Below are 20482 nucleotides of genomic sequence, written 5' to 3' on the forward strand. Positions count from 1 at the left end.
AATCTTTGGCTAGCATCCTCTTTGGAGTTTCTTCAAGTCTTGTGAACATATCCACTCTTTTTTTTTTTTTTTTAATTTTATTTTTTCAATTCACATCCAAATTAGTTACCATATAGTGCAACAGTGATTTCAGGAGTAGATTTCTTAATGCCCCTTGCCCATTTAGCCCATCCCTCCTCCCACAACCCCACCAGTAACCCTGTTTGTTCTCCACATTTAAGAGTCTCTTATGTTTTGTCCGCTTCCCTGTTTTTATATTATTTTTGCTTCCCTTCCCTTATGTTCATATATTCTGTGTCTTAAAGCCCTCATATGAGTGAAGTCAAATGATATTTGTCTTTCCCTGACTGGCTGATTTTACTTAACATAATACCCTCTAGTTCCAGCCACGTAGTTGCAAATGGCAAGATTTCATTCTTTTTTTTTTTTTTTTTTTTTTTTTTTTCAGCGTTTATTTATTTTTGGGACAGAGAGAGACAGAGCATGAACGGGGGAGGGGCAGAGAGAGAGGGAGACACAGAATCGGAAGCAGGCTCCAGGCTCTGAGCCATCAGCCCAGAGCCCGACGCGGGGCTCGAACTCACAGACCGCGAGATCGTGACCTGGCTGAAGTCGGACGCTTAACCGACTGCGCCACCCAGGCGCCCCGAGATTTCATTCTTTTTGATTGCTGACTAATACTCCATTGTCTGTGTCTGTGTGTGTGTGTGTGTGTGTGTGTGTGTGTGTGTGTGTGTATACCACTTCTTTATCCATTCATCCATCGATGGACATTTGGGCTCTTTCCATACTTTGGCTATTGTCGATAGCGCTGCTATAAACACTGGGGTGCGTGTGCCCCTTCAAAACAGCACACCTGTATCCCTTGGATAAATACCTAGAGGTGCAATTTCTGGGTTGTAGGGTAGTTGCATTTTTAATTTTTTGAGGAACCTCCATACTGTTTTCCAAAGTGACTGCTCCAGTTTGCATTCCCACCAGCAGGGCAAAAGAGATCCTCTTTCTCCGCATCTTCACCAGCATCTGTTGTTGCCTGAGTTGTTAATGTTAGCCATTCTGACAGGTGTAAGTGGTATCTCGTTGTGGTTTTGATTCGTATTTCCTGAACATACCCACTCTTTATGGCTTACCTTCTTAAGACAGCTCAGGCCCTTATCCAACCATAGCAGCATTCACCTCCCTATCATAAAGTATATGGTAACATGTTCACATTGTCACAAGCTTTCTGGAGAGCAACTTTATCCCAACAAGTAGAACTGAATTAAAAAGGGCTCTTGGTAGCTTGTATGTGTTCTTTATCCTGTAGGTGACTATGCCATTGACTGCAGGTAATGCTAACAGGGTCTCTTTTGTTTTTCCAGGTGGCAAACCATGTGATTTCTTCTGATTCTATTTCATCTTCTACCAGTAGTTTCTGGAGCTCAAGCCCCACCCTTTGCAACAAGCAAAATGTACATATGTTAAACAAGGGTGTACAAGCAGGTAAATTACTTGAATTTAAACATTTCCATTGAAATACAAGTAGACCTTAAACATATGTTAAGATATTCAACCTCACAATAAAATAAGTGAAGATTAAAACTATACTCAAATGCCATTTGCCACCTGTCAGGCTGGCAAAAATCTAAGTTCGGTAGTAAGTTTCTGGGCACAAGTGTAAAGGAATAGGTTCTCATACATGTAAGTTGGGAGTACAACCCCCATGAGGCACTTTGGCAGTTTCTATTCAAATTACTTTGATCTAGCACTTTTACTTTTGGAATTTAGCCTATAGATATATTGTGCATATGTGCAAAATAACAAGTGGACAGAATTAATCATTGAAGTATTGTTTATTATAACAGAAAATTTAAATTGACTTAGATGTTCATCAATAGCCAAATGTTTAAATAAATTATCATACATCCATATAATAAGACATAGGATGAGGAAACTCTCTCTCTGCTAATATGGCAAGATCTCCCACAGAGATAATTAAAAAGAAAACACAAAGTGCTTTAAAAATAAAGGAAGAAAATTGCTTGAATGTGTGCAAAAAATTCTCTGGAACCAGGGGGTTGCAAATTGAATGAATGGAGAACAGGAGTGGGAAGGAGGCTTTTCACTTATGTTTTTCTATATCTTTTGATTTTATATAAGAGAAGTAAACTCCCTTGATTTTTTTCCCCCTCCAGTCTTGTCTTTGTGTCTGTAAACCTCTTTCTTACCTGGGTGACTGCCAGGAGGACTATAAGCATTTAATGTCTTTCTCACTTTGGATCAGAACTAAAATCCTTTACCCATTGAATCCATGTGAGTGATTTTTTTCCCTCTAATATCTAAACTGACTTGGGGCGCCTGGGTGGCGCAGTCAGTTAAGCGTCCGACTTCAGCCAGGTCACGATCTCGCGGTCCGTGAGTTCGAGCCCCGCGTCGGGCTCTGGGCTGATGGCTCAGAGCCTGGAGCCTGTTTCCGATTCTGTGTCTCCCTCTCTCTCTGCCCCTCCCCCGTTCATGCTCTGTCTCTCTCTGTCCCAAAAATAAATAAACGTTGAAAAAAAAAAAAATTTAAACTGACTAAGAAATAAAAACCTTCCTTTCTTCTTCCACTTGCCCTCCCTCCTTCTCCTTCCCTCCCCTCCTGTCTGTCTCTGTCCCTCATACCCCTCTACACCACCCAGAGGAGGCAGTAGCTTGCATTTTTGAAGACTTAAAAAGTATTTGTTTACTGAATTGAATACACATGCCAACTAAGTCTCAAGGCTGCTCCCAGGATATCTGTGGATCTTTCCCCTCAGGTAACTTGGAGATCGTGAATGGTGTCAAAAAACACACTCGAGATGTTGGGATGACTTTCCCAACTCCAAGCTCTAGCGAGGCTAGAGTAGAAGAGTACAGCGATGTGACTTCTTGGTCAGAAGAAAAAATAGAAGAGAAAAGTCTTCTCACCGGTTATCTTGGGGATAAAAAGTTAAGGAAGAACAAGCAGAGTTGCAGTGAAGGTCAGTTTTTAATTCCAGTGTTGTAGCAGAAGAACTAGTGAATTTCAAGTCTCTTGTGATGCTAAGATTCTTTATTTCTAATGACTCTGTGTTGACCCCATCTCCCCACACCCCCAGCACCACCTTGGCAAATTTTCAAAGTATCTAGCACTATAATTACAATCATACCTGCAGTTATGCAAACTCCAGGGCATCGCAATGGTCTCTGACGGCTGAGTCCCCTGAGAGCCTATGCTATGCACATGTCTTTGGTGAGAAGAACGAAAAATCTTTTTTCTTTCTTAAAAATATTTCCCATAGGAGTTTCATGGTTTGTTCCTGTGGAAAATGTGAAGTGTGGTCCTAAGAAGGAAAACCTGCCCAAACTTTATGGCCCTGGTATCTGCTGGTTTGCACCAATAACCAACACCAAACCATGGAGAGAGCCACTGCGGGAACAGAACTGGCAGGGACAGCACATGGACAGCCACGGGTCACTAGCAGGCCCAGGCAGAGATCCCCCGAGGCCATTTGTGAAAGCAACCCTACAGGTGCAGCGACACTGAGTTCATTTTAGCCATGTTTAAGGTGGGGGTTCGGGGGGGGGGTGCTGGAGGGGAGATACAAAGAAGTTAAATGTGTGATTTGGCCTTCTGAAGAATAGTCTCCTAACCCTCATTTCTGGCACTTCTAGAATTTCATCTGTTCCCACTGTCATCATTAAACAAAGGCTGACTTACTGTTAACCATTCTAAACTGTGCATTGCCCTCTGAACCTGGGACGAGGCAATAGAAGGGAGGGTGCCGTGATGCTGCCCACTGGGCTCATAGACATCTGCATGTGGAGTGCTCTGGAGGCCTGATGTTTGTTCCTCCATTTACATAACTCCCATTCCTGCTTAGCACAGGATTTAAAAGGCAGGAAGTCCCTTCTTTATATGTACCTTGGGAGCTGAACGAAATGTTACTTAATAATATATTTGTTTGAAGGGAAAATTTAAAATAGCACAATGGGCTGGGCTCTAGCCCATCAACATTTGGAAGAGTTATAATTGCCACAGTCTTAGTTCTTGGTTTATTCCAAAGGCATCCTTTGATCCCTCTGATTTACCTACTGGAGCTCTCCCCCGCAGAAAGTTGTTAGATTATTCTTCAACTCTAGGTATTTTCTGCACTTTAGAAACAGGCTCTTCAAACCACTGTTGGGCAGGTACTGTTTTCTAGGCCCTTAGAGAGCAAACTGCATCATTAATGTGAGGTTCGGGGGCCTTTTCTCCTCCTCAGGAATCTCTTCAGCTTCACAGACCCGACTTCATCTCCCGCTCTGGGGAGAGAATAAAGCGTCTGAAGTTAATAGTGCAGGAGAGGAAACTACAGAACATGTTACAGAGTGAGCGGGAGGCGCTGTTCAACACTGTCAGAGAATGGCAAGGCTGCCAGGACCCAACACGCCGGCTCCTGAAGAGAGGTACACTCTGCCTGTTCACTTTCCTGTTACTGGCTGGAGAGGGCAAAGTCCACTTCACTCCGGGGGAACACGGCTCAAGGCCAGCCCAGTTACGGGGACAGAAATGGACTTTTTGTTTGCTGAGACTCAACTCTCCTTAGGTAGCAGAACCTGCCCGGTTTAGCTGTCAGCACTCTGTGATCCAGAGAAACCCAGGTACTCTTGCCCTGCCACTGCAGCTTGGAAACCAAAGAGTGCCACGAGAATGGGGTTTTTGTAAGTCAGCTGTGTGTCTGGGAGCAAGTTAGTTCCAAAAGTATAATGTTGGGGGGCGCCTGGGTGGCGCAGTCGGTTAAGCGTCCGACTTCAGCCAGGTCACGATCTCGCGGTCCGTGAGTTCGAGCCCCGCGTCGGGCTCTGGGCTGATGGCTCAGAGCCTGGAGCCTGTTTCCGATTCTGTGTCTCCCTCTCTCTCTGCCCCTCCCCCGTTCATGCTCTGTCTCTCTCTGTCCCAAAAAAAATAAATAAACGTTGAAAAAAAAAAATTAAAAAAAAAAAAAAAAGTATAATGTTGGTTTCTTCGGCTTTGGCGCTGATTCCAGGATTGCCTACCTCGTAGCGGGGTACTGGTGGTGGTGGTGATGATGATGCCATGTAAACTTTATGTGTTTTGCCCAGGCACTGTTCTTCTTTAAGCTTATAACACCTCTCTGAGGTACATGCTATTAATATCCCTATTTTACAGATGAGAAAACAGACAAAGAAAGCCTAAGTCCCTTGCTCAAGATGATACACCTGATACTGGGATTTGAACCCAAATGGGCTGGCTTCCAACTGTGTGCTCTGACAATTCTGCTAGGTGTAAGACCTCAGGAATATAATACATGAAAGCTGTGAAAACTACAAAGTGCTACCTAATGCTTTCATCACAGCCTTACCTATAAACCAGCCAGTGTCTAGTCTGTGCCACAGAGTGTTGTGTCTTCAGGAGCCTCTGGCTGCTGTCACAGTCCCCATAGTCTAACCCTGGCCTTGGCCTTGGCCCTTGCTCCCCACCCATTGCTGTCAAGCTCAAGGTAGAGGCACAGAGTCCTAGCAGCAACTTCTCCCAGTTCTTGAGCAACACACTCTTCCTTATTAAGACACTACCCACTGAAAACCCCTTCTTCTCTTGCTTAGGCTTCCTGGATGCCCAAAAGAACAGGCCTATTGGAAAGAAGGAAATGATTCAGAGGTCTAAACGGTAAGGCCAAAAGAATAAGAGTAATTATATAAAAGTACAAATCCGGCCAAATGATCAGGAGCTGTGGCTGCCCCCAGAATAAGGGCATTATGCTCAAACATTACGAGGGGCACCTGGGAGGCTCAGGCAGTTAAGTGTCCAGCTTTTGGTTCTGGCTCAGGTCATGATCTCATGGTCGTAAGATCGAGCCCCAAGTCAGTCTCTACACTGAGTGTGGAGCTTGCTTAAGATTCTCTTTCTCTCTGCTTCTCCCTCTGCCCCTTCGCCACTCGCATGTGCATGTACACTCTTCCTCTCCTCAAAAAAAAAAAAAAGAAAGAAAATTAGTTGTGAAAGTAGTTTCTCACCAATGGCACTAAAAAAGGAAAGAAAAATAGATAGCAGATTGGTATGGATGAGTCAGATCCAAAAGATACAAAGAATCCCCACTAATTCGCATGCCTTAATCAGGCTTGTCCTTGATAGAAACCTAAATATAAATAAAGATATCTAAAATCTAAGATATGAATATTTGAAATAAAATATTTATTTGGGGCATTACCCTTTATCCATGAAATCCCATCTGTAGGAATTTATACAATACAGTGAGAAATGATGGAATACTCTCCAAGATATATTAAGTTAAGCTTAAAAAAAAGTCAAGTTTCAGGGGCCCCTGGGTGGCTCAGTTGGTTAAGCGTCTGACTTCAGCTCAGGTCATGATCTCACAGTTGGTGAGTTTGAGCCCCGCATCAGTCTCTGTGTTGACAGCTCAGAGCCTGGAGCCTGCTTCAGAGTCTTTCTCTCTGCCCCTCCCCTGCTCATGCTTTGTCTGTCTGTCTGTCTCTCTCTCTTTTTCTCTCAAAAATAAATAAACATTAAAAAAAATTTTTTTTTAAGTCAAGTTTCGGAAGCATGTGTACACTGCTCCCATTTGCAGTGTTTAAAAAGTATTAGTGTCTGTATAGATGCATATACTTTTATATGCATAGAATATCTCTGGAAGGATACTCAAAAAAACTGGTAATAGCAGTTGCCTTTAGGAAAAAGAGCTGAGTCACTGGAGTACAGAGGTAAGACAAAGACTAACTTTTTTGCCTTTTTATACTTGTTGAATTTTGGGCCACTGCATGCATTAGCAATTAGTTAATCAGAGATGTGCTTATACTGATCATGAGAATGCCATGGATTTAATTGACATAAAACATTGTATAAGTTTAAGGTATATAATGTGATGATTGGACACATGTATATACGGCAGTATGTTCACTACGCTAAGGTTGGTTAACACATCCTCCACCTCATATTATTTCTATTTTGGTGGTGGTGGTGGTGGTGGTGGCAGTGTTCTTATTGTTCTGGTGAGAACATTAAAAGTCTTCTCTCAGAGCAGCGTTGAAGTATCCAATACAGTGTTGCTGACTAGAGCCCCCCTGCTGTACCTTAGATCCCCAGAACTTATTCCTCTTATAACTGGATGTTATTACCCTTTAACTAACATCTCCTCATTCCCTGGCCCCCAGCCCCTGGCAACCATCATCCTAGTCTCTATTTCAATGAGTTTGATGTTTTTAGATTCCACATGTTAAATGAGATCCTACAGTTTTGTCTTTCTCTGACTTATTTCACTTAACATAATGTCCTCAAGATCCATCTATGTTGTTGCAGATGGAAAAATTTCCTTCTTTTTTATGACTGAATAATAATATAATAATATATTACATTTTCTTTATCCATTCATCTGTTGATGGACACTTAGGTTGCTTATGGTCGTTGTATTTTTCATTGTTTAAGGAACCACCATACTGTTTCCCATACTGGCTGTACCAATTTACATTCCCACCAGCAGTGTACAAGGGTTCCCTTTTCTCTGCACCCTCACCAACATGTGTTATCTCTTGTTTTTTTTGTTGTTGTTGTTGTTGTTTTTTTTTATAATAACTATTCTAACAGGTGTGAGGTGATATCACATTGTGGTTTTCATCAACAGTGACTTTTAAAAATGTATGTTTGTTCCTCTTTGGTCTCATTCCTGCCCTCCACTACTGTGTTTGCAGTTAGTGATCATCTCCACCACATCCAAAACAGACCTCCCCATTCTCCACTCCCACACTTGCTTGGGCCAGCCACTCATCCAACTAGAAAGCTAGCTAGCAGTCACCGCTAGCTGTGTCACCCACTGCTCCACATGTAGCCTGTTTGCACATCCTAGAGACCTGGCTCTTGTTGCTCTAGGACCTGCTCTAGCCTCCGCTCTCAGGGGACTGCTGTTCTTCCTAGTTCTGCTCTTGATTTTTTTCTCACTTACTTTCCACAAAGCCTCTACATCATTTTCAATGATATTTTTTCAAATTATAGAAAACTTTGGAAAGTATTGAGAAAATTAGAATGAAGGAAATAAATATCACTGATAGTCCTTCCATCTAAACTGAACTGACACCAGTCCTATTTCTTGGCAGGAGTGGGGGTTTTGCAGAAACCCGTATTAACACACTTGTTTTTTCTCAAATTGTCGATCATACAATATATACAGGTTTGTAATCTACTTTGCTTTGTAAAGCATCAAATTGTGAACATTTTCCCATATCATTAAAAGTTTTTTGAAACATCTTTTTTATGCTTTGTAATAATTTCATTATATTCCATAATCTGTTTAACTGTTCTTTTGTTACAAATTCACATTATTTCCAGTTAGAGCATATTTATCAAATGCATGTTCGATCATGTTCCTCCCTACTTAAAGTCAGTGGAACCCAGGAGCACCTGGGTGGCAGAGTCGGTTAAGCGTCTGACTCTTGATTTTAGCTCAGGTCACGATCTTATGGTTCGTGGGATCGAGCCCCACACCAGGCTCTGCACTGACAGCATAGACCCTGCTTGGGATTCTCTCTCTCCCTCTCTCTCTCTGTCCCTCCCCTGTTCTCACTCTCTCTCAAAATAAATAAATAAAACTTAAAATCAGTGGCACCCAGTCCCTGATAGGACAGAGCCCAAGGTTTTCACATGGCTACGTGGCCTCCACAGCCCACCTCCCCTTCACCTCGCCTGATTCCCATCTGCTCCCCTGCACACCTCTCTGTGAGGCCTTGACTCCTTACCAGTATTCCCTTCTCTTGTCCTCCCTCTGCTATCTTTAAGACCCACCTTTCATTTCTTGGAACTCTGTGTAACATTTTGTACATGGGACCATTATTGTACTTTTCTTTCCCATTTTTTCCCCTGTGTTTAAAAATATACTAGTTAGTACATGTTTGTTATCTCATATCGAAAATGTACACTTTTGCATATAGAGTAAAAAGCTGTCATCTCCACCCTTTTATCCCACTCCTTTCTCAAAAACAAGTAGCCCCTATAAGCAGGATTTCTTAATGTTTTTATTCATCTTTTCCCCTAACAGATCATGAGCACCCCTAGTCAGGGTTCTTCGTGTCCAGGTGTCTAACAGGAAGCAGGCCCACAAGGCCAAATGCCCTGGAAGCAGCAGAACTTAGGGAGATGGGGGAGAAGAGATCATGTCCCTCCATGGTCGGGTAACCTCACTGCTTTTTGTCTTCCCACTGGCACCATTCCTAAGGATTTATGAGCAGCTTCCAGAAGTGCAGAGAAAGAGAGAAGAAGAGAAGAGAAGATTGGAATATAAGTCATACCGGCTACGAGCTCAGCTATTCAAGAAGGTCAGTCAGTCCTTGAGCAGCATCCATCAGGTTTATCAGGGGAAAGAGAAATTGAGAGAAACACATCTGACCTATTTGAATTAACTACATCTGGGGAGTAGCCTTAAGCTTGTAATGTATTGTACCACTGCTGAGGTTTGGAAGGTAAAGGCATCTGTGACTAGATTTCAAATCTAAAAATCTAAAAAGGCAAATCTAAAAGAGGCACCTTCCAGGCATACGTTTGGAATGAAACTAAATTCCATACTTAGGACTAATGGTGGAAATGTCCAAATCTATCAGTATTGTTGAATTTTCATTTTAGAGCCCCCAGTGGTAGTTTTGTGCCCCTTATTGGTAAATCAGATACCTCTAAAGCTTGTAAAATAAACTGGAAAATGTCCAAGTGTGGCATAAGAGTTGACAACTTGGGTAGTCGGAGCCTGGAAGCCACCACCATTTCCTGCCCATGGCCCCAGTGGAATCAGTGGTAATGCAAATCCCAGACCCTCAGAGGCGGGGGGACTTGCTACCAATATATTCCTTGAGAAGCTAGGGAGCTACCGTACCCGAAGGTCTGTATCCTTCACTATTCTCATTTCCTTCCCAACCCCTTCACTTCACGCCAGAAGACTCTGAAAGTCAGAATCCAAAAGACGAGTTTATGCCAGACCGATGTGGGATTGGAGAACTGCTTCTGGAACATACCTGGAGCTGGGCCGGGCAGGGCCCCTCGAGGAGGGGGGCCCCAGGCACCGCATGGCCCAGCCAGTGTGTCAGCGTCACAGGCCAGGCCTCTCATTGTACTTGTATGTTTGAACTGATGGATGGATGAGTCTATCCAGATCATAAATGATCTGTATCTATATAGACATAATAGATACTGATTATATACATCATGTTTCCTTAACACTTCAGGAAAATTTTTTTTTTGCATAATTACCATAGTTTCTGTAGCTGGGGAAGATAAATGAGATTTGGGTAGAACCTCACTGGTCTCTCAGCAACATGTCTGGGGTGGCTGTCTGCCTCTGATGGCAAGAGTATCTAACTTCTCTTTCTTTTCTTCCACAGAAAGTGACCAATCAGCTCTTGGGGAGAAAAGTTCCCTGGAACTGACATAAGAATATTTTCCTGGAATTTTATTTTGTCAACCCGGAGAAGCACAATCCTTACTTTTATGAGTCTGGTTTAATAAAACTTAACTCTTTTTCCATGTATAATTTAGAAGTAGTAACAATGGTGAGTAGGATTATGAATGGTTTGGAAGCAATACTTTGTCCGCTGTGAGCTTGCCACAGGGATGTTTGTCACAATGGTATCATTTCTGAATTCTAGCCAGGAATGAGTCCCCTTTTGTATGTGTTTTTGTACTTTTAGAAAATAAATAACTTCTGATTGAGTCATAGTAAAGCAAGCAGCGAAGAGTCATTTTTTTACCATCTAGAAATGTGCAGGGAGCTATGCATTGTCTCTCCTGGGGTAGATGGGGGTCTCAATCTAAAAGCATCAGTCAAGGGAGATAGACTGCGGGAATGAAATGTGGCCTTTCTTTACACACACAGCAGGATGTGACAAGACTCTGCTGTGGGCTTTGTGGAGAGGGTGTCTGGTTAGGGTACCTGTTGGACATGCCCAGACACTCCCAGCAGACCAGGCACCTCGGGTCCAAAGCCACCTCGTAGCCTCACTCCGGCTTCCCAGGGGCCTCTAGCCTTTGGTGGATTTTCCCTCCAGCTCCAGCCACCCACTTTTCAGGATTGAAGCCTCAGATCACTTATCATCACACGTGGAACCAACGTTTATAACCTGGATCACCACTTCTGAAAAGCATGAGTTAATAAGTGTGGTAATGTACATAAAGCATTTAATTAATCCTATGGCCTGGAATTACAGCTAAGGCCCAGAGTTGAGGGGGAGAAGGTACTAATCGGCCTCATTCTAAGTTCAGGGAAGTCCCAGCAGGGCAGTAAGGAGCCAGCTGCCGCCAAAGCCGAGGTAAAGAGCAGACCCTGCCACCGAGCACAGCTCAACTGGTGCCTCCAAGGCTCCCTTCCTAACCCAGAAGGAGGCGATGAAGAAGGCTCAAGGTTATTAAGCTCTCTGGGCCAGTTTACCTGTAAAATGAGAGGGTTAATAACCTCCAAGCCCCCTTTCAGCCCTCAAATATTGTGACTGTTTTATGTCTTGTTGGAAGTTATTATTCAGAATACAAACAGAAAGTGATTGTTGCCTAGAAACCTGGGTCTGCAGGGAAACCGGGCAGGATGGAGCCTGCTTAGAAATAATGAGTGGGATTCTCTTACGGCCTCAAGCTGTGTCATCCAGGTACCTTCCCAAAGTATTTAGGTTCAGGGCCTGGGAAGCCACTGGTGGCAGCTGGCCACCAGCTCCTCACCCCCTGCCGCCAGCCCCAGCCCCAGAACACACCTGCTTGGAATTGCTACTACAAGTGCCCTGGGGAGAGCCTGTTAGCATCTCCACTAGATTCCACAGACTTGCTTTCACATTAAAATGGTAGTTCCCAGGCCACCAGGCCCTGCATGGTCAGGGTGCAGAATCAAAGCCCTGCATGGGGCAGGGGTGCTGAGAGTTCTCCCAGTGCAGTTTTCCTTGGCTGAGTGCTGCCTGCAGAACCCAAGCATTGGCCTCATAGGTAATCCTGGTGCCTCTCCCAGCATCTGTTCTGCCCCCAGAGCTCAGGGTGGTTTCCCCCCACCCCCACCATTCTGCCTTCATCAGTACAGGCTGAGCACCTGGTAGAGGCCACAGTCACTGGTAGAGGCCAGAGTCCCTACTTTGTGCTGCCACACTATGGCTATGCTCTGCTCCTACCCTCCACCAGCTACCCATACCCCAGTCCCCATACCAGGAACTTGTTCTGAAAGTGCTTTTTTTCCCATGCCTGGGAGGACATTAAGCCTCTTGTTTTGTTTTTTCTTCCTGCATAGGTACAAGAAGGCAAGGCCCAGGTTGAACCTATGCCCCAGCTCTGACCTGTCATGGGGATTCATTCTTGAATTGCTTCTTCCTAGATCTGGTTCATGCCTAACCTGAGAACCCACTTGCCCTCCTTCCTCCTAGAGGGTAAGCCTCCTCAGCCACTTCTCTTCTCTGAGGGCACCTTCTGTTGCTGCCCTCCCCAAGCAGAGGCCTCCCATGACCATCAGCACATGCAGTGTGGGGTGACAGAGTGTATGAAGAAGGCAGAATGTTTTACCTATAAATCACAATGCACTTTTGTGTCCCAAATGATTGTTCTGGCCAGTCATTAAAGAGTTAGGCCACCCTGAACTGTTAACGTGATCTTCATCTTTACCTGTTGGGGTGTTTGGGTGATTTTAATCTACAGTGTTAGTTTTATTTTTACTGGCTGTGAAGCCTCACTTATAATAGTTTCCAAATTTCTCACTAAATACTCATGAATACTGGTGGTATTCTGGAGTTGCAGAGTGGTTCTGAATACTATCAAAAATTAAAGCTAACATTATTGGCCTCTAGGGGGCACTCTTATCTCCATAAGTCTTGCCCCTTGGCAACTGCCCCGATGAAGTTCCTGGTCTAAGGAAACTTACTACCACCCCCAAGGCAGGGTCATTTTCCAAATATGACTGGGCTACATGTTAAGGGTATTACAGTCACAAGGTACATAGGTGTGGGCGCTTCATTTTCTTGGTCCTTGGCCCTAGCCCTATCGCCTCTCTTCTGCATCTTTCGGAGAGCCATAGTTGGCAAGAAAATATCAGATAACCCAAGCCAACTCCTCCTTAAACACTGGAGTAAATTCCCCCCTGTCTCCTTCCCTGTGTGTGTGGTGTATTTCTCACTCTCTGTCCCTGGACTTGTTTGCTCTGAGGCTTTGATGTTGGTGCCTTTACTCTGGGTAGTCTTATTATTGCTATGCATGGGGTTTGGGGTCCAGCATATCTCCAGGGAGGCATGGCTAGATTCACATATTCCTAGGATCCCTGACCCATTCTCATCTCTGTGAACCAAAGTTCATCCAGCCTCATCCACTGCTCCCCACACAAGACAGTTTAACAATAGGATCTAAGTCCAGAACCTCAACTAGCCATGGGGCAGATGGAGCTAGACTAAAAAATGCCCACTCTATGGAACACCTGGGTGGCTCAGTCAGTTAAGTGTCTGACTCTTTTTAAAAAAAAAATTTTATGTTTATTTATTTTTGAGACAGAAACGGAGCATGAGTGGGGGAGGGGAAGAGAGAGAGGGAGACACAGAATCTGAAGCAGGCTCCAGACTCTGAGCTGTTAGCACAGAGCCCGACACAGGGCTTGAACCCACAAACTATGAGATGATGACCTGAGCCGAAGTCAGATGCTTAACCAACTGAGCCACCCAGGTGCCCTGAGTGTCTGACTCTTGATTTCGGCTCAGGTCATGATCTCACAGTTCATGAGAATTAGCACCACGTTGGTCTCTGTGCTGACAACATGGAGCCTGCTTGGGATTCTCTCTCTTTTCTCTCTCTGCCTCTCCCCTGCTCACACTCTGTCTCTCTCTCAAAATAAATAAACATTTTTTTTTTTAAATTTTTTTTTTTCAACGTTTATTTATTTTTGGGACAGAGAGAGACAGAGCATGAACGGGGGAGGGGCAGAGAGAGAGGGAGACACAGAATCGGAAACAGGCTCCAGGCTCTGAGCCATCAGCCCAGAGCCCGACGCGGGGCTCGAACTCACGGACCGCGAGATCGTGACCTGGCTGAAGTTGGACGCTTAACCGACTGCGCCACCCAGGCGCCCCAACATTTTTTTTTTTAAATACCCACTCTGGCTTCATTTAATGAGACAGGGACCAGTTGAGAAAAGGTGGGAATGTGTTCATATAGTTCCCACTGTTGATCCCTAACTTAGAAGCTGAGAGCTTTGGGAGGGAGGAAACTGGTGAGCAAGAGACATACTCAGGAGACACACACCTGGTGCTATGTTTTGACAGGCAGGCTTTAGCTCCAGACCCCAGAAAATAACCAGGAATAGAAAACAATGGGCACAGAGTTTGTTTCCTGAATCATCTACTAAATAGTAAGCTCTGGGAAGGCAGGAATCAGCACTGCCTGATCAATTTATTTTGCCAGGCCTAAAGCAATGCGTAGCATGTGTTTGACTCAATAAAGGTTTGTTGAATGGCACATCAGGTCATCAGTCCAGATTTGAGGCCAGGGCCTCTCGGAAAGGCTTCAGGAAGATCTAACTGATAGGTTACCTGAGGCACCTTGATGTCATAGGGATCTATTTGAACATCTGATAGAGTTTGGGGCTGGCTGAATAGGTGATGCTATATAGAAAACTAAACAACAAAAAAAATATTAATTCCAAGGAAAAGAAAAGAAAACAAAAATCTATATAAAAGGACAAGCAATCATAGTTTTACTATGTAGCTTAGCTTAAAATAAACAGAATATTGATGTTCCCCGACTGGTGGTCTAACCACTTTGGGGGGCTGGGAAGGGGAAAATTGCATATGCATGGTGTCAACATGACCTCAATTCCCTATAACTAGTCCACAGACAAGCCTAAAACTGAGCAATGGAGAAGGAGCCACGCAAGTCTATTAAAACCATGGAAGTGAGACCTGAAACCACAAAAATCCTGGAAGAGAGCACAGGCAGTGATTTTTCTGACATCAGCCATAACATTTTTCTAGATATGTCTCCTGAGGCAAAGGAAACAAAAGCAAAAGTAAACTATTGGGACTACATCAAAATCAAAAGCTTCTGCACAGCAAAGGAAACAATTGACAAAACAAAAAAACCTACAGAATGGGAGAAGATATTTGCAAATAACATATCCCATAAGGGGTTAGTATACAAATATATAAAGAACTTACGCGACTCAACATCAAAAAACCTCACAAATAATCCAGGGCACCTGAGTGACTCAGTTGGTTAAACGTCCAATTCTTGATTTTAACTTAGGTCATGATCTCAGAGTTGTGAAATGGAGCCCCGAGTCAGGCTCTGCACTGGGGTGGAGCCTGCTTAAGATTCTCTCTCTCCCTCGCCCTCTACCCACACCACCCGCCCTCACACATGCACACATGCACATACTCCCTAAAAAACAAAACAAAAAACACCAAAAACTCCAATTAAAAATGGGCAGAAGACGTGAACAGACATTTCTCCAAAGAAGACATTCAGATGGTAAACAGATACATGAAAAGATGCTCAACATCACTCATCATTAGGTAAATCAAAAGCTTCAGGTTCTGCTCTCCCCTATGGGCCTTCTCTAACCATAGCTCTAGGTGACTTGGCCTGCAGTGGTAGTGCCCCTGTTTAATTTCCTCTAATGCTCAAAGTCGATGCCATTTTGTCCGGTCAGCTGCTGGCTTTAAAACCCCAGTCTGCCACCTGATCACAAGTATGTATTTCCTGCATAGTTGTTCTAAAATAAACTTTGTAGGGGTGTCTGGGTGGCTCAGTCATTTGAGCAGACGTCTGACTTCCGTTCAGGTCATATCTCACGGTTCATGAGTTGGAGCCCCGCATTGGGCTAGCTGCTGTCAGCCCAGAACCCGCTTCAGATCCTCTGTCTCCCTCTCTCTGTCTGCCTTACTTGTGTTCTCTTGCTCAAAAATAAACATTTAAAAAACTGAAATAAAATAAAACTTCATATAACAAGACTCACATCAAAAATCTAAATTAGGTTATCCCCAGTATACAGAGCTGAGCATTTTCATACTGATTTTGTTCAGATGGTAACCACCTGGCTTGTAATACATGTAAATTTTATTTGTGAACCTCCCTGATGCTCATGATGCCGCCACCACCCCCACCCCCCCCGTAGATTAAATGTTGTTTTTTCCTGCGTGGTTTTAAAAACAAATTAACTCTGGTTAAAAGGTGGAAACAACCCTAATGCCCATCAACAGATGAATGGATGAATAAAATGTGTGTGTGTACACACACACACACACACACACACACACATTACTCAGCCTTCAAAAGGTAGTGAAAATCTCATACATGCTACAATATGGATGAATCTTAAAAACATGATAAGTGAAATAAGCCACACACAAGAGGACAAATACTGTACGATTTCACTGAAATGAGGCACCTAGAATAGACAAATTCCTAGGGACAGAAAGTGGAATAGTGGTTGCTAGGGATTGGGAGGGGGGTGGGGAATTATTGCTCAATGGGTACAGGGTTTCTCTCCTGGGTATTGAAGAAAGTCTGCAAATAGTGATGATAATTGCACATTTTGAATATAGTTAATGCTACTGAACTACACATTTAAATTTTTTTTTTTTTTTTTTTGAACGTTTATTTATTTTTGGGACAGAGAGAGACAGAGCATGAACGGGGGAGGGGCAGAGAGAGAGGGAGACACAGAATCGGAAACAGGCTCCAGGCTCTGAGCCATCAGCCCAGAGCCCGACGCGGGGCTCGAACTCACGGACCGCGAGATCGTGACCTGGCTGAAGTCGGACGCTTAACCGACTGCGCCACCCAGGCGCCCCTGAACTACACATTTAAAAATGGTTAAAATGGTAAATTTTATGTAATGCATATTCTGTCACAATATTAAAAAGACGAGAAGGAGAGGGGGAAGGAACACAGGCCGGCAGACCTTCCCGCATGTTCTCAACTCACATGTGCACATGTGCATGTGCCAGGCAGAGGCATGTGTATGGCAGGCAAAACCAAAAAACAAATTTACCTACTTTGACCAAACTCATGTCAGTAGCTCCACTGTTACATAAAAGGAAACCTTGATGTCCTTAAAATTTTACTGAGTTCAGAATAAAACCTCATCCTTCAGATTGAACAAATAACTCATTAGCTGAAAAAAGGTGAAGGGAAGTTTAGAGTCAGCATTCTAGGGGTTTTTGTTGCTGCTGGGTCCAAGTCACTGACCTGTAAAACTATCTTGGACCACACGCTCCCTCCTTCCTACTTACTACAAACCCACACTTGCCCAAAGGGGTCCCTGCACAAGTCACAAATCTGTACTTTGCAATTCCCTGTAAGCCATGGCCTCAACTCTGCCTGCATTCCCATTGGCCCAGTTCAGGAAAAGCACTTTCCCTTCCTCCTTCTCTTCCTGCCACTTCTTCTCCCCTCTCCCTCCTCTTCCTCTTTCCCCTCCTCCTTCTCCCACTCCCCTTGCCCTCCTCCTCCCTCCTCCTCTGTCTCACCGACAGAGTCAGCAACATCATATTATCTCCACCAGAGTTCCAGGCCCATAGGCACTGACTGTGACTTTTAGATTCCTCAGGGAAGTGTCAACCATCAGCTCTTTCTCCAGCAGAAGGGCACATAGGTGTCAAGCCTTCTCCGTCAGTGGGCTTGGGGTCGCAGGTGGCTCCTTGCCCACCCTTGGCTTGGTTGGGGCAGACTCACTGCTGGCTAGCCATAACTTCCATAATGACCTTTCAGCGTCTCTGCTCTCTCCAATCTTTTGTATCTTCCCTTTGGGTTTTAGAGCCATCTAAACTCTTCCTTTTTTTTTTTTTTTTTTTTTTTTTTTTTATCTCTCAAACTTCTTTACAAGTGAATTTCACATAACATAAAATTAATCATTTTAAAGTGTACAAGTCAGTGGCATTTAGTACATTCACAATGTTGCCCAACAACCACCTATATCGAGACTCAAAACATTTTCATTGCCCCAAAAGAAAATTGGCAGCCATTAAGCCATCACTCTCCATTTCGCCTTCCCCCCCAACTCCTGCTAACCCCCTAAACTGTCTTGGTAACCCCTTTGGAATTTCCACATTTGGGTCTCAGATCTTATTTCTTATCTGTCATATCTGGTGCTTGGTCTGAAACTCCAGTTTAACTTCCCATTATCCTTAGCCCACTATCTTGACCTAAATACCCTCCCTGCAATTCACAAATGCAGACACATTCACTTCTACGGCTTTGAGGCCCTTTCCTGAACTCTGCAGAAAAGCACTGCTTAAAACTCCACTGACCGTGAGTGTGGATCCTGTCTGGGGAAGATGAGCAAAGGCGTTATCATCCAGGGAGGGCCTGGCTTCTGTTCCTGGCTGTTAGAGCACCCTCTGTGAAACAGGCAATAGGGAGCAGAGGGGTCTCCTGACTTCCTCCGCCTGAGGTGGAGCCAGAGGCTCATGGGAGGGTGACCACCATGTTGCATTAATACTGATGTGCTAATACCAATCTAGTGTGCGTAATAAGCTTTGTATTCACACTTTCTTTTAACAGGCTTCCAGGCAATGTCCTGCTGATCTGGGGACCACCCTTTGAGTAACAGGGACTAAACAGCGATAATTGCCAGAATAAAAGTAGGATGAACTGCTTCTTACCTGCTCAGAAGTTATCTTTCCAACCCAATTACCCCTGCCACTCGGCTGAAAAGTGGAGAAGCACTTTTCAAACAAAGAGGATAGGTGGGAGAGGTGGAAGGCAGAGGAAGCATGTGTGGAGGCCTTAAGCAGAAAGACAGCTTTGGTTTATTGAAAGAACTGAAAGAACCTCAGGGTGATTGGGATAGTGAGTGCAGGGAATTGGAGCAAGTGATGGGCAAGCTCCATTCCTGGTTCCAAATTTTCAGGGGCACAAGCCCTGTCCCCTCTGGGAGACCCTCCCCCAGTCTGTGGGGTAGGTGTCCTTTTGATATTCTTTGTCCACTATTTCCACCATCCCCACGCTTATGACAACATCGCTGCACTTGCTCCTTCCTTGGTCTCTCAGCATCCATCCCCTGGCCTGTAAGCCCCTGGAGGGCATGGACCATGTCTACCTGCGATGAGCAAAACCATTTAATTGTCACTTAAGAAAACTTTCAAGGCATTGGGACCACTGTGGACCTCCCCCATCTCCAGCACCAGCTGGTGCCCACTTGGGAACTCCTCCTGAAGGGCTACATGGCTGAGCCTAGGACAGCTGGTGAGGGCTGGTGCCCTCCTCTTCCTACCCCTCAGAGAGGCTGGGCCCAAGGCCCTGCCATTAACTAGAAGCTGGAACACAACTGAGAGGAAACAGAAGCTTGATTTAAAACGGGGTGGGGGGCACAATGTAACAGGAGATTCTGACGGTCCAGTCTTCTGAGAAACACACAGGGAAGGTACAAAGGCAGCAGGCCTGGAGGAGGTAGAATGCCTGGCAGAAGGGACTGAGCGTGACCCAAGGCCAGAGAGGAAAGAGACTGAATGGAGGGCAACACAGTTGAGGCCCACAGTCTTGGGCAATAAAACATGAGTATTTGCAGTCACCCCACTCATTTGATGGAAGGTCCCCAGTTAGGTAAAATGTGCCTGTAACAATGCCAGTTGGCAGGTTCAGGCCTGATTTGTGGCCTGACTGACCCTTCACAGGGGATAAGCTATGAGCAGGCACCTTGCCAGAATGGGAGATGCCCCCAAATACCGCTGTGTCACAAGATCCAGACTGAAAGGGTGCCTGGACTTTCTGGGTCATCAGGGGACTCGCTGGCTCCCTGGACTCAGCCTCTGGGTTGGGGGAGACCGGTGCCAATGATAGGCTAGCTGGGCAAAGTGCATAGGGCTGCATGCATAGTGCAGGGCCCAGCATGGGGCCTAAGCCCCACTTTGCCACTGTATCACAGGCTTGGGGAGAAAAGGGTCATACCTGGGGCTTCTGTGAAAATCTTGAGTCTCTGAGCACTTGGGGACAGGAGGCAGGGTCCCAGGTGTGGTAGGTCTGGGAAACTCAGCAATCCCATTTCCTCTTGGCCAGACACACACATTCTCAGTTTCCCTTCAGGCCTGTTCAGGACATGTGACTGGGGCCTGGCCAGTGGGCTGGCCCATTTTAAAATCCCACTCTCTGTCCCAGGCTGTCTTCTTCCCTTTCAGTGTAGATGATGGGTGGGGGCCAAAGCAGACTGATGGCACCGTCGGCCCCAGTCCCTCTCACAGAATTATCCTCTCCGTCTTCCTCGGCCCTTTGCTGTGTGCCTGCAGCTCCTCTCACTAAAGAGGCAGGGCCCATTTCTCTCCCTGGGTCTGGGATGTCATAGATGTGACACCCAGGAAGCTTGAAGAAGCATTTGCCTTACTTTTTGCCCCTCTGCAATTACCTTAAAACCATGGCTGAGCTCGCCTGTTGGAAAATGAGAGGACCCAGTGACCCTGTCACTCCAGCCCACCCCATGACATGTGCATTAGGCTATCTGAGACCAAAAGAGCTGCCAGTCAAGTCCAGCCTAAATTGCTGACCACAGATGCATGAACTAAAGAAATA

At 45.0% G+C, this 20482-nt stretch overlaps 1 protein-coding gene across 7 annotated transcripts in view; it reads left to right on the forward strand.

The window, feature by feature from the left end:
- Positions 1 to 10695, forward strand: part of ALMS1 (ALMS1 centrosome and basal body associated protein) — a 227085-nt gene extending 216390 nt beyond the window's left edge. For 3 of the 7 annotated variants that reach the window (XM_045446476.1, XM_045446477.1, XM_045446479.1), the window contains 7 exons: positions 1362 to 1482; positions 2778 to 2981; positions 3282 to 3511; positions 4245 to 4428; positions 5587 to 5650; positions 9204 to 9303; positions 9912 to 10342. In XM_045446476.1, coding sequence (XP_045302432.1) covers positions 1362 to 1482; positions 2778 to 2981; positions 3282 to 3511; positions 4245 to 4428; positions 5587 to 5650; positions 9204 to 9303; positions 9912 to 10106 — 1098 coding nt within the window. In that variant the 3' untranslated portion in view covers positions 10107 to 10342. The other 4 variants (XM_045446480.1, XM_045446481.1, XM_045446475.1 and 1 more) reach the window with 3 other exon arrangements.
- The last annotated feature ends 9787 nt before the right edge of the window (positions 10696 to 20482 follow it).

Source organism: Leopardus geoffroyi, chromosome A3 (assembly GCF_018350155.1).
Source record: "Leopardus geoffroyi isolate Oge1 chromosome A3, O.geoffroyi_Oge1_pat1.0, whole genome shotgun sequence".
NCBI classification, from domain to species: domain Eukaryota; kingdom Metazoa; phylum Chordata; class Mammalia; order Carnivora; family Felidae; genus Leopardus; species Leopardus geoffroyi.